The sequence below is a fragment of the Pan troglodytes genome, chromosome 10, assembly GCF_028858775.2.
Source record: "Pan troglodytes isolate AG18354 chromosome 10, NHGRI_mPanTro3-v2.0_pri, whole genome shotgun sequence".
In the NCBI taxonomy this organism is placed as follows: Eukaryota; Metazoa; Chordata; class Mammalia; order Primates; family Hominidae; genus Pan; species Pan troglodytes.
Window position 1 is genome coordinate 111,840,874 of NC_072408.2, and position 13,754 is coordinate 111,854,627.

The 13,754-nt window shown below is 38.6% G+C and overlaps 2 protein-coding genes across 3 annotated transcripts in view; one reads left to right on the top strand and one right to left on the bottom strand.

The window, feature by feature from the left end:
• The window catches only part of NOPCHAP1 (NOP protein chaperone 1), an 85,929-nt gene that overhangs the window by 41,769 nt on the left and 30,406 nt on the right, over positions 1–13,754 (top strand). The gene's annotated exons all lie outside the window — the stretch shown is intronic.
• Positions 1–13,754, bottom strand: part of ALDH1L2 (aldehyde dehydrogenase 1 family member L2) — a 59,988-nt gene that overhangs the window by 3,717 nt on the left and 42,517 nt on the right. For both annotated transcript variants that reach the window (XM_001160213.8, XM_016924088.4), the window contains 6 exons: positions 12,337–12,424; positions 11,428–11,521; positions 9,837–9,936; positions 6,589–6,687; positions 4,052–4,217; positions 2,602–2,707 (listed from right to left, as the gene is read on the bottom strand). In XM_001160213.8, coding sequence (XP_001160213.3) covers positions 2,602–2,707; positions 4,052–4,217; positions 6,589–6,687; positions 9,837–9,936; positions 11,428–11,521; positions 12,337–12,424 — 653 coding nt within the window. The remainder of the gene's footprint in view (positions 1–2,601; positions 2,708–4,051; positions 4,218–6,588; positions 6,688–9,836; positions 9,937–11,427; positions 11,522–12,336; positions 12,425–13,754) is intronic.

A 13,754-nucleotide genomic window follows, 5' to 3' on the forward strand; every position in this document is an offset into this window, starting at 1 on the left:
TAATATTTTGGTAGAACCAACTATACAGTGCTGACTTAACTCTTCCTGTAGGTAATGGTTCACCCTCCATAAATTGGAAGATAAAAGTTCCCCGAGGGCAGGGATAACTTTATGTCTCATATACCTCTTTATGCTATGGTGTTGCATCGTCAAATGCGAGTGAATGGGATTACATGTGCTTATTCAACAAAATAGGTCCCGTGATTTCCCTGCCTTTTGACTTAGTTTGTATACACATCCAAGTAGGTGAAGACATGAACCTACTCTTTTCTCAGTTGAGTCGAGTTCTAATGTGCCTGTCATAGCGTATGTCACGTTCTTCTAGTGTGATCCTAATGCTTAAAAACGCACACATTTTCTACCACATGGCCAGCAAATACAAGCCAGGTTGTTGTTTTTGTTTTTCTTTTTGAGATGGAGTCTCACTCTGTCGCCCAGGCTGGAGGGCAGTGGTGCGATCTCGGCTCACTGCAACCTTCGCCTCCCAGGTTCAAGCAATTCTCCTGCCTCAGCCTCCTGAGTAGCTGAGATTACAGGTACATGCCACCACACCCAGATAATTTTTGTATTTTTAGTAGAGATTTTGTATTTCACCATGTTGGCCAGGCTGGTCTTGAACTCCTGACCTCAAGTGATCCGCCTGCCTTGGCCTTCCAAAGTGCTGGGATTACCGGCATGAGCCATTGTGCCTGGCCAAGCCAGGTATTTCATCTGGTGCTCCAGCAAAGACACAGGATCTGTTCCAAAACTGGAGGAAAAATTCGTGCTGAATTTATTGAGACAGGACAGGTTTCAGTGTAGTGCCTTATGAAGGGATTTTCAAAGGCATCTTGACTATCCAAAATTTTAAACTTGCACAAGAAATCTGGAATCTAACCTGGAGTGAACTTGGACTCTGCTAAAACTCTCACACTTCTTGATGCATTGCACATGGTAGGGACCCAAATATTTATAGAATGGACTAGAGGGAGAAAGATGGTTTTATGCCATTTCTCGTTGAGGACTATCAAGATATCACCATAGGTCCATAGCACATTGTTTATGTCTACAGCAATGACAAGCATATATTGATGGCAGCAGCAACAGCAAATACTTGACTTAGTAATACTCAGAATGACCTAAGGAGGTACACATTGTTACCAAACCATACTCTATTATTTGCTCACTGCAGTGCTCTATTGATGTCCCTATGTTTTTAGGAAGACATAAAACTTCATTAAATGTAAAGCAAAAGATTCATTTTATGTTCTGAAAATTTTCCCATCTATGCTAGAAACAGGAAAACATTACTGCCATCTGCTTAAATTTTTTTTTTTTTTTTAGAGGCCAGGCATTGCTCTGTCACCTAGGCTGCAGTGCAGTGGCACAATCATAGCTCACTGCAGCCTCCATCTCCTTGGGCTCAAGTGATCCTCCCACCTCAGCCTCCGAAGTAGCTGGGACTACAGGCACATGCCACCATGCCCAGCTAATTTTTTTAAAAAATTTTTGTAGAGACAGGGTCTTTGTTGCCCAGGCTGATCTCAAACTCCTGGCCTCAAGCTGTCCCCCGACCTTAGCCTTGCAAAGTGTTGGGATTACAGGCATGAGGTGCAGAGTGGTTAAGTAACTGGCCCAAGCTCAGAGGGTTAGTGAGGGGAGAGGAGGCAGAGTTGGTCCTCTGACCCACTGCACCATCCTGCCTCTGACCCTCTGTGGACTAACTGTCATCTCTGTCTGTCTCCCCTGTTAGATAATAAACTCCTTAAGGTCAGGGGTTGTGACTTACCCATGTTACAGTAGATTCCCTCAAACCTGACTTCTAATGTCTGCACATTTAACAACAACACCATGGGAGAATGTATAATGAGAAATGGCATAGCATGCATCCTTGAATGGATATATCAAAGGTTACTCACTACACCTTATAGTCCCCTGAAGTCTTTTATACTATATCTATTAAAGACCGAGAAAGTCTATTCTTTATTTTTTTTTCAAGTTCTCATTGGCTGAAATAAATCTAAAGCCATTCTGAAGAATTTTGTGCAGTATACCATGAGACCCCATTCTATTAAGTATTGTTTTATGAGCTCAGTTAGCACTTGGTCCTCTTCGATAAGCTGAACTCTTTGCAAAGTTTCATGTAGTATCACAAGCCAGCATGTCATTTACAGTTGATTATATGATGATTATGAACATTTCCATGAAAAGTTGAGTATCAAGCTTTGGGGGGCAATATCCCCTATAATAACAGCACTCTTTCTCTGGGGAAATAAGATTTCACAGATGCATACCCTAGGAATGTAAATGTGAAAACCAGTTTTGTTATTTCTCAGTTATTTACTTTGTTCCACAGACATCTCAAATGTCAAGTGCAGAAAAACTAAAATTTAATCAGCTAAAAGCCCATTATGTTGGCCATTAATTGAAGCTGAAAAGCAAAAATATACTATGATCTACGATGGTTAGCAAAAGTGTAACTTCTAATTATTTAAGTTAATTATTCTTATGGTAGAAAATTACATGTTCATTAATCTTATGCTGTGTATATAGCACAGTGGCAAAGGGGAAAAATGACTTATCTAGTCAAAACCTAAGTTACATTGTGTCTGAAGAACCTACCCATTTTGGAATTTAGAAATGACCATAATAGGCCCAAAGGATTCCTCTTTGGCAAGGTACATGTAGTCTTCCACATCTGTGAACACAGTCGGCTCCATGAAAAAGCCTTTTTGGAAAAAACAAAGAAAAAATGTCAACTGTAGGTTAAGTCATTTTCAATTAATAGTCCTCTCACTTAATTACATTATAATTTTTTCTTTCCCTCTGGCCCAGTAAAACCAAGAAGAGTTGCATTTCTCTATTTGGTGTTGGCATGCCCAGGTTCTTATATTTTAATGTCTTTATTATGAAAATGTCAAACCTATGTAAAGGTAGAGAAAACAGTATAATGAATGGTAAAATAAATATCCATATTTTGCTGTATTTATCTTTTCCTCATTGAAATATTTTAAAGCAAATTCCAGATATCATAATTTTAACACCTCAGTATTTCAGTACACATCTGTAAAAAATAAGGATATTTTCTTATATAACCACTATACAGTGTCATGCTTAACAAAATTAGTAAGTATTCTTTATTCAGAGTTTATATTTTAATTTCCTTAATGTCTAGAAATTAGCTTTTTCGCAGTTGGTTTGTTTGATTTAGGATTCAAATTCTTCTACACATTGTATTTGGTGTTTAGATTTCTTAAGGATCTTTTACTCTAAAACATTTCCCCATTTTGACCTCCCCTTATTTTTTATGCTATCGTCATGTTAAAGAGACTGGGTCAGTTGTTTATACATTATCTTCCTTTCTGGTTAATCATTGCTTCCTTTGGATGATATTTGTTTCTCTATCTCTTGTATTTCTTCTTTTTCCCAGTGACTTTTATTGTGGTAAAATACACATAACTGAAATTTACCATCATAACCATCTTTAAGTGTACAGCTCAGTGTTATGAGATTCATAATATGCAACCTTCACCACCATCCATTTTCATTAACTATTTTCAGCTTATAAAACTGAAACTCTATACCCACTAAAAAATAACTTCCTGTTCCTTCCTCCCTCCCTACTGCAGTTCTTATGAATAGAAAGCTTGGCTTAAAGGTATAATTAGATTCAGCTTAAGCTTTTTTGGCAGGAACACTTCATAGGTGATAATGTGTATTACACGTTTTATTCCATCAGGAGACACATATTATCCAGTTGTCTCCCCTTTTTTGTTTTGTTTTGTTTTGTTTTGTTTTGTTTGAGACAGAGTCTCAGTCTGTTGCCCAGGTTGGAGTGCAGTGGCTTGATCTCAGCTCACTGCAGCCTCCTCCGCTCACTTTAACCTGCCTCCTAGGTTAAAGTGATTCTTGTGCCTCAGCCTCCCCAGTAGCAGGTGTGTGCCACCACACTGGGCTAATTTTTGGTAGAGATGAAGTTTCACCATGTTGGCCAGGCTGGTCTTAAACTGTCGCTGTCCATTCCAACTGAAGAAGGCAGTCACCCGGTAAACCCCCACAGAGGTGATCTTACCTGGCCTTTGGACTTGTCTTCCCCCATACACCAAAGTGGCCCCTTCTTTCACTCCAGTTTCACAGTATTGCAGCAGCTTTTCCAGATGGGCCTTATGATTTTGGGGCCCATGATCAGTGGATCTGTCAAGTGGATCACCAATTTTCATCTTTTTAATTTCTTCTACCTGTATGTTACCCAGTCCATAAAAACACAATTCACTGTTAATAATAATGGAGTTTCTACCATGTGGTAGGTGTTATACTAAGGTATTTATAGATGTATTGTCATTTAGTCTTTACAATAGCACCGGAGGTAGGTGGTTGGTTTTTTTTTTTTTTTTCTTTTTGGAGACAGGGTCTTAGTCACTCTGTCGTCCATGCTGGATCACAGTGGCATGGCATGGCTCACTGCAACCTCGAACTTCTTTTTTTTTTTTTTTTTTTTTGAGGTGGAGTCTTATTTTGTTGCCCAGGCTGGAGTACAATGGTGTGATCTCGGCTCACTGCAACCTCTGCCTCCCGGGTTCAAGCTGTTCTCATGTCTCAGCTTCCTGAGTAGCTGGGATTACAGGCGTCTGCCACTGCGTCTGGCTATTCTCATGTCTTAGCCTCCCAAGTAGCTGGGATTACAGGTGTCTGCCACCACGCTCGGCTAATTTTTGTATTTTTAGTAGAGATGGGGTTTCTCCATGTTGGTCAGGTTGGTCTCGAACTCCTGACCTCAGGCAATCCACCCACATCAGCCTCCCAAAGTGCTGGGATTATAGGCGTGAGCCACCGCGCCTGGCTGCAACCTCGAACTTCTAAGCTCAAGTGATCCTCCCGCCTCAGCCTCTCAGAAGAAGAAACTGAGGCCTAGAGGGGTTAAGTAAGTGCACCCAACCACTAAATACTGTAGACTTTTTTCCACTTGAAATCCCAAGTCGTTAACCACTATCTACTAGCACAATATAAGCTACATACACTATATGAAAATTATTCTAAATGTTAATCCATTAAGAATAGCAAACTAATGTTCTGAAATGTTTATTAATATCACATACTTACACTGTTCATGGTAAGAGAATTTCTAAAATGGTCACATTGTTATCTTTTTTTTTCCTCCTCAAATGTGGCAGACTGCCTTTGTAAAATTCTCCTGGTGTAGCCATGCCAGATGACTCACTAGAATGCTCTGACGAAAAATAATCTTTACTGCACGATGTTCATCACTGACATGTCTTTGTAATTATCTCTTCCACTCCTCAGTTATCTTAACCTACTTCTGCATCTTCTAATGTTAAGTCCAATTCTGGTAAGAAGAATGGGAGTTATAACCCAGCAGGTCCATGACTTTGAATTTAGGCCTGGCCATAATCTCTTAGTGTGTTCCCCAGGGTTCTGCACTGGATGAGAAGTTCTGAGTGGCCAGGGACCATGTCTGCCTTGTTCACATTTATATTCCCAGCATGCAGTGTTTGGTACTAAGTAGGTGCTTGAGAAATGCTGCTGACGAATGAATACGAACAGCATGTTTGTAAAACATGCTTGTTGATGTACTGATATAGCAAATCCTTGACATTTCTGGTCTCAGTGTTTGAAATTTCAACAACTTTTAGCTGATTGTGAAAGCCCATGATATATAGCACTGCAGACTGTCTTTCAGTGAGACACAAAATTAAATTACACTGTGATGTTCAGGAGGCAGCCACTGCCTACCTGACTGCCCTCCATCTGCCTGTCTATATGACTTCCTTGTTACTCATTCTCATGAAGAAAGAATACCTTTGGTTTTTTTGGTGGGTTGGGGTGTAGAGAATTGGCTCTGGGGAAAATATAGCTGGATGCTGGTTTTGCAAATATAAGCAAATTCTTGATTAATACTACCTTCATAATGACATATTATAGTATAAGTTAGAGTTTATTTTAGCCACATAATTCATCTTAACACTCCTATAGATGACTTTTAGTCCCATATTTATGGAGTCATGATCAATGTCCAAGGGCTGTTTATTTATTTAGCTAGTTATTTTAGTGGAAGGAATTATATGCTATCATGTCAACCGCAATTGGGGATTCATGGTGTATCTCTCATAGTTTATTTAGAGATTTATAAAAATCTAGGAGCGTAACTCTCACAATGTCAAGGATCTAATATATTACAAATGTAGAGTAAGGTATCACAGCTCTTCAATATACTTTATCAGGTTTTTATATAAACCTCTAACTTTTTTACTATAAAAAAATCATAAGCACATGTGAAAGTAGACACATAATACAGTGAAACCCCATGTACTCATCACCCAGCTTCAACAACTACCAACTCCTGGCCAATTTATTCCCCTACTCATTTCCTGTCCTGCAGGGTTATTTTGAAGCAAATTTCAGACATCATATAATTTAATCTGTAAGTATGCCAGTATGTAGCTATAAAAAAACTAGGGACTGATTTTTTTTTAAAACATAACCACAATACTGTTATCACACCTGAAAATTCATGAACAATCCTAGAAGTAGGATTTTTCAAGTAAAAGCAAAATCTCTAAACAACTCAGAGTAAATGTGAAGGTGCCTCACCACTCTTGTCACAAATTCGTCGTGGATGGATTCTTCCACGAACAACCGCCCAGCAGCAATACAGTTCTCTCCTTTGTTGAAAAATACTGCTCCCATGCCCTTCAGTGGGAGAAGAGAAAATATTGCTAACATCATTTGAGAAGTCAAGATTCTCATAAAGTTGTACACAGAGGGAGTTAGTTGTTTTTGGAAGACAGCAGGCAATATAGATAAGTCACAGACAATCCTCTTGGCCTTATTAGTGATGAGAGCTTCTTGGAGATACTCTGTTTTGATTTAGCATGATTTGAGAGATTTTGTTTATCCTTTCCCCCTTTTGGTCCATGAGCATTTTTTTAAAAAAAATGTATGTGTAACAATAAAGATGTACCATTAGAAACAAATTTTGTGTTAAAAGAAAATCTAGGCCGGGCGTGGTGGCTCACGCTTGTAATCCCAGAACTTTGGGAGGCTGAGGCGGGCAGATCACAAGGTCAGGAGTTCAAGACCAGTCTGGCCAACACAGTGAAACCCCATCTCCACTAAAAATACAAAAGTTAGCTGGGCATGGTGGCAGGTGCCTGTAATCCCAGCTACTCAGGGGGCTGAGGCAGGAGAATCAATTGAACCCAGGAGGTGGAGGTTGCAGTGAGCTGAGATCACACCACTGCACTCCAGCCTGGGCGACAGAGCTAGATTCCATCTCATAAATAAATAAATAAATAAAAGAAAATCTAGATTATTCTCTTCTTAAATTTATTTGTTAGAGATAGAGTCCCACTCTCTCTAGCCTCCCAAGTAGCTGGCACTACAGGTGTGCACCACCTTACCCAGCTAATTTTTTCTATTTTTATTTATTGTAGAGACAGGGTCTCACTATGTTGCCCAGGCTGGACTCAACACCTGGGCTTAAGCAATCCTCCTGCCTTGGCCTAGAAAATCTAGATTATTCTATACATTTAAATGTAATAACTTGTATACCAAGTTTTGCTTTTAAAAATCTCTACATTAGATTGTATAATCACAATTTAAAAAATTTTTTATTTGTATTTATTTATTTATTTAAGACAGTGTTTCTCTCTGTCGTGATCATGGCTCACTGCAGCCTCAACTTCCTGGGCTGAAGTGATCCTCCATCTCAGTCTCCCTAGTAGCTGGGGCCACAGGTGAACGCCACCCTGGGCTAATTTTATTTTTTTGTAGAGACAGGGTCTTGCCATGTTGCCCAGGCTGGTCATGAACCCCAAGGCTCAAGCGATCCTTCTACCTCGACCTCCCAAAGTGCTGAGATTATAGGCGTAAGCCACCATGTGCAGCCATAAATCATAAATATTTAGAAAGCCTCTCTAACCCCCTCATGAAAAGAAATACCTGTTTTTCAACAAGAAGTTTGAGAAATCTTTGAAATGAAGGCACTCAAAAATGACGGATTTGGAAGACTGATGAATTTTGTGCATTTTCCCTTTTTAGAAATTCAGTTTCTAATTCACCTGCAGGAAACCTCCCTGGACTATATATAGTGTCTATATATATATGTGTGTGTGTGTGTGTGTGTGTGTATATACACACACACATATATACGTATATTTATATATGTATATATTATATATACATATATTTATATATGTGTATATATTATATATATCCATATATGTGTGTGTGTGTGTGTATATACACACACATATATACGTATATTTATATATGTATATATATTTTATATATATACATATATAAAATGGATGTGGCTGGGTGCAGTGGCTCACACCTGTTATTCCACCCATTTAGGAGGCCAAGGCAGGAGGATCACTTTAGCCCAGGAGTTTAAGGCCTGCCTGGGCAACATAGTGAGATCCCATCTCAAAAACAAAGTATAATGAATGCTTTCAAATACCATGCTTTTCCTGTGCATACATTTTATCTTTAAACATTACAAAAATATGTTGACTGTCTTGGGTTTGGGGTTCTTAAATGGTTAAAACAGACTCTTTAAGGTTATATATTCCTAACCCAGACATGCAGGGGAGTCCCGACCCCTGATATCAGTTTGAGTACCCCCAGCCATTGTCTGTCACTGAAACCTCCAGATGGTCCATTCAAAGGCCCTGGCCGCAGGGGTACTTGGTTCTTCTTCACTCCCAAACCACTCCATTCTCTTTGGGATGCTTACATGATGAAGTTTGGCTGTGAGTGTTCATTACAATTACATTTAGGGCCAATGGTGAACAGAGTCTGCTTAGTGCATAGGCTGGACAGTTGTACAGAACTGAGAAGACCATAAGTTTCCCCCACAATTACAAGAAAGCTTAGCACAACCCCTGCCGAGCATTGACTCATTTTATGCCTATATCTCAGATGTGAAGAATGAGAACTAGGCCAATTTTTTTTAACCTTTACATTTTATTTAAAATAAGCCTTTATACTTTGAAATAGTTTAAGGCTCACAAGGTGTTGCAAAAATAATGTGAGAGTTCCTTTGTGCCCTTTACCTAACTTCCCCCATGATAACATCTTATAAAACCATAGTACATTGTTAAAACCAGGAAATTGATGTTGCTAATTACTTGTTAAATATGAAACCCTTTGTTGTGTCTAAAACGCTTACCAGAAGCTCAATGTGCAAAACAGGTAAAAGTAGGACTGTTCAGGTTGATGGGATGAGATGTTGTAGGGAAAGGAGGGAGAAGCTAGAAGCCCTAATAGAATATCTTTTGAACTTTTTTACATGCCTGCTATGACTCATATCCTGTTTTAAAAACACCTTAGTAGGGGAATTATAAAGACATTATTTTTAAAAACTAAGTGCTCTGAGTATTCCCAAATCTAAGCATAAAAATAATGGTTTTAATTTATGACTAGACAAAACCCAAATCTCATTTAAGACCTCTGATAAAAAAGGAGGTGAAACGTGTTTTAGAAGCAAGCACCTATTTTTTTTTCTTTTTTTTTTTTGAGACGGAGTCTCACTCTGTAGCCCAGGCTGGAGTGCAGTGGCGTGATCTCAGCTCACTGCAACCTCCGCCTCCTGGGTTCAAGAGATTCTCCTGCCTCAGCCTCCCAGGTAGCTGGGACTACAGGTGCCCACCACCACGCACGGCTAATGTTTTTGCATTTTTACTAGAGACGGGGTTTCACCTTGTTGGTCAGGCTCGTCTTGAACTCCTGATCTCAAGTGATCCACCCGTCTTGGCCTCCCAAAGTGCTAGGATTACAGGCGTGAGCCACCGCACCTGGCCCAGGCACCTATTTACTTAAATTTGACCCTCTCTTACCATTCGCACAGCCTTGTCAAGTTCACAGTCATTAAATATTATAAGTGGAGACTTGCCACCAAGCTCAAGGGAAACTTTCTTCAAGTTGCTAACAGCACAGCTAGAGGAAAACAAATGAGAAATGAGCATTTAGTTAACATCTCTCTCTCTCTCTCTCTCTCTCTCTCACACACACACACACACACACACACACACACACACACTTTTTAAGCTATAAGTTACCACCTGGCATGGAAAACATATTGAGCCTCAGTAATATTAAGAAACTTATTCAAGGCCAGGCACAGTGACTCACAACTGTCTGGGAGACCAAGGTAGAAGGGATCCTTTAAGGCCGGAAGTGTGAGACCAGCCTGAGCAACATGGCAAGACCTCATCTCTATAAAAAAGAAGAAAATTAGGTAGGTATGGTGGTGTATGACTGTAGTGTCAGCTACTTGGGAGGCTGAGGCAGGAGGATCGTTTGAGCCCAGGAATTCAAAGCTGCAGTGAGCTGTGATCACCACTGCACTCCAGCCTGGGTGACAGTGTTAGATGGTGTCTCTTAAAAAAGAAAAAAAGAAAGAAAAAGGAAAAACTTATTCATAGATAAAACAGATGGTAGAATGGTGATTACCATTGAAGCTGAGTGATGAGTACATAAAATTCATTTTGCTTTTCTGCTTTCTATGTATTAGACATTTTCCATAATAAAAAAATTTCAAAAATGTTGTGGTCAAAAGTTAATTCAAATTCTTTAGAAATTTTGGTTACATAAAAGCCTGGCAAAAGAATTAAACCTCTAACCAGACTACTGAAGCATTGGGAGAAAAAATATCAATTTTTAAAAGTACGCCGCTTATTTTTCCTTTCTTACAAAAGTATTTTTATTTAAAGCATTTTGAAAATACCTACCCCAAAATGCAAACAGAAGAAAAAAATCACAAAATTCCATTCCATGCCTCAGTGACCATTGTTTTTACCATTTTGATATACTACCTATTTGTGATCTGTCCTACCATAGCTTTTGCGTTGTTTAACATAGTTGAGATCATCCAGTGTATACAATGTTATACTTTATTTTTATTTCCATTTATTATTTTAACAACACTTTTCAATGTTATTAAAATGCTCTATGAACGTGACTGCACAGTGTTCCATTACATTGACATATTTTAACAACTGCTTTATTTTGGACATTTAGATTGCTTACAGCTTAAAAAAAATTGCTTTGGCGGACTCCATTTATAAATAATCCAGGTTTGTCATATAAAATATATAAATTTCACATTTATGTATCTTTTTGGTTTTTTACCCATACTCTGAGAACAATTTGGGCCACAGCTTTAATACAGGAAGTCTTTTGTGCTGAATTGTTAAAACTACCAGTAGGGCGCAGAATTTCAACATAGCTTTGGTTTTATTGACTCTGGGCTTTAATGCTTTGGAAAGTATTTTACTGTATTCAAATATTTCAATACTCAGCAGTGATAAGTAGATTTCCCTTCCAAAGTTGATGTAGTTTTTCTCACTCAAAAAGTACCCTGTTTAAACAAAAATTGAAACCTAGTTTAACAGGATCTGCAGTGAATCAACATTTTAAAACCAATACCTCTTCATGATCTGTTTGCCAATAGGAGTGGAACCAGTGAAACCAAGTTTGCGGATGTCAGGATGTTCAGACAGACGTTGTCCTGCTATGCCACCTGTAGAATTAGGGAATAAAACAGGAATTAAAACATACTCAAGGCCGGGCGCGGTGGCTTACGCCTGTAATCCCCGCACTTTGGGAGCCTGAGGCAAGCAGATCACAAGGTCAGGAGTTCGAGACCCGCCTGACCACCATGGTGAAACCCTGTCACTACTAAAAATATAAAAATTAGCCAGGCATGGTGGCACACGCCTGTAATCCCAGCTACTCAGGAGGCTGAGGGAGAATCACTTGAACGCAGGAGGCGGAGGTTGCAGTGGGCCAAGATCGCGCCTTTGCACTCCAGCCTGGGCAACAGAGTGAGACTCCGTCTCAAAAAAAAAAAAAAAAAAAAAAAAAAAAAAAAAAAAAAAACACCTTACTCAAATTCTTATAGTGAAGATGGCTTTAAATTCATTGAAGTAGATTTCTAAGCTCCCCTTGACACCTTAGTTTTACATTTTCTGTATTAATTGCAAACTGATAAAAGTCTAAAATAATACCCTTTATGAAATTATCAGACTCCCAAAATAATGATGGGTAAACCTTGATTTTTATCTTCCAGAGTAGTTTTTGAAAATCAAAATGGAACATCTTAGGGTAATTTTACATGACTGTACAACCCCCCTCCCCACTGCCACTCACCCACCACTGTATTTCCATTTTGAGATTTTAGCACATGGTAAGTATATTCATCCTTAACTGTTTGGTGAATTGTATTTAGTTTTAATACAGTTATAATTCAGGACAAGTCTCTAGAGGTAAAAGAGCCACTGAGCTACCCCAGTACCATTCATTAGTTATAGCACAGTCGGTCATTTAGTGGCTTACCTGAGCCTGGAATGATGTTGATGACCCCCTTTGGAAAGCCTGCTTTCACAGACAGTTCTGCAAACTTCAAAGCAGTCAAGGGCGTGACCTGAGGAGAAGCAGACAGCAATTACCTTCTTCAGGCTGTAACCTGACCTTTAGCCCAGAACCCAGTTTTCCCTTGATAGCTGCACTAGATCTCATTTTATTTTTATTGTACATTGTCTTATTTTTTTGCCATAATTTCAGACTTACAAAAAGATGCAAAAATAGTACAAGTATTCCTTATATACATTTCCATTCAGATTCCTCAAATGTTAACATTTTACTGCATTTGCTTTATCTTTCTGTATATATTTTTCTAAACTATTTTTTAAAGATAAATTTAAGGAATATCTTTTTCTGAACTGTTTAAGAAAACGGTAAAGACATACCCCATACTTCTAAATACTTCTGTGTGCATTTTCTATAAAACAAGAAATTCTTTTACATAACCATAGTACAATCATCAAAATCAGGAGGTTAACAACTGATAGAATACATGATTTGCAGACCGTATTCAGATTTCACCAATTATCCCAATAATGTCTTATAGCAAAAGAAAATCCAACATCTGCATTACATTTAGTTCTATCTGTAGTCTCCAGTAATCTAGGAGAATTTCTCAGTTCTCTTTTCTATTTCATTACACTGACATTTTTGAAGAGTACAGGCCAGTTATTTCATACAATGTCTCTTTGTCTGGATTTGTCTGATGTTTTTGCATGGTTAGATTCAAGTTATGCACTTTTGGGAACAATGCCACTGGAGCGATGCTGAGCTTTTCTCAGGACATCAGGAGGCACGTGCTGTAGAATAGTTCCAATACTGGAAAGTTAGTTTTGATTATTTGGCAAATGTGGTCTGCCAACTTTCATCACTGTAAGTTACTATTTTATACATTGTAGTTAACAAATATTTTGTGGGGAGATACTCTTCAAATTTTTATCCACTAGTTTTAGTGTCCGTGGATAATTTCTGGATAATAATCCTAAAGTATCATGATGGTTGCCAAATGGTGATTTTCCAATTCCATCATTCCTTTTACGTGTACTAGTTGGCACTCTAAGTGTTTTCCTTTCTGTTCAATTAATTAATATCAGTGTGAACACAAAGATTCTTACTGTAATCAGCAGGTTATCATCGTTTACTATTGTTATTGATTTTGATGTTCAATTGTTCTAGATTTGGCTGAGGCAGTCCCTTCAGTACGGCCCCTTATCATTCTGACGTGCCCCTCTTACTCTTTGAGCATTACATTGCTTTCAGGCCCAACAAGATATTTCAGATTCATCTTGATTCTTCCCTACTCCAGCTACTTCTCCAAGGAGCCCAAGTTTCTTTGAGTGAAGAATGGTATTTTAGAAACCAAGATATCTGGACATTATTGAGGGGTCATC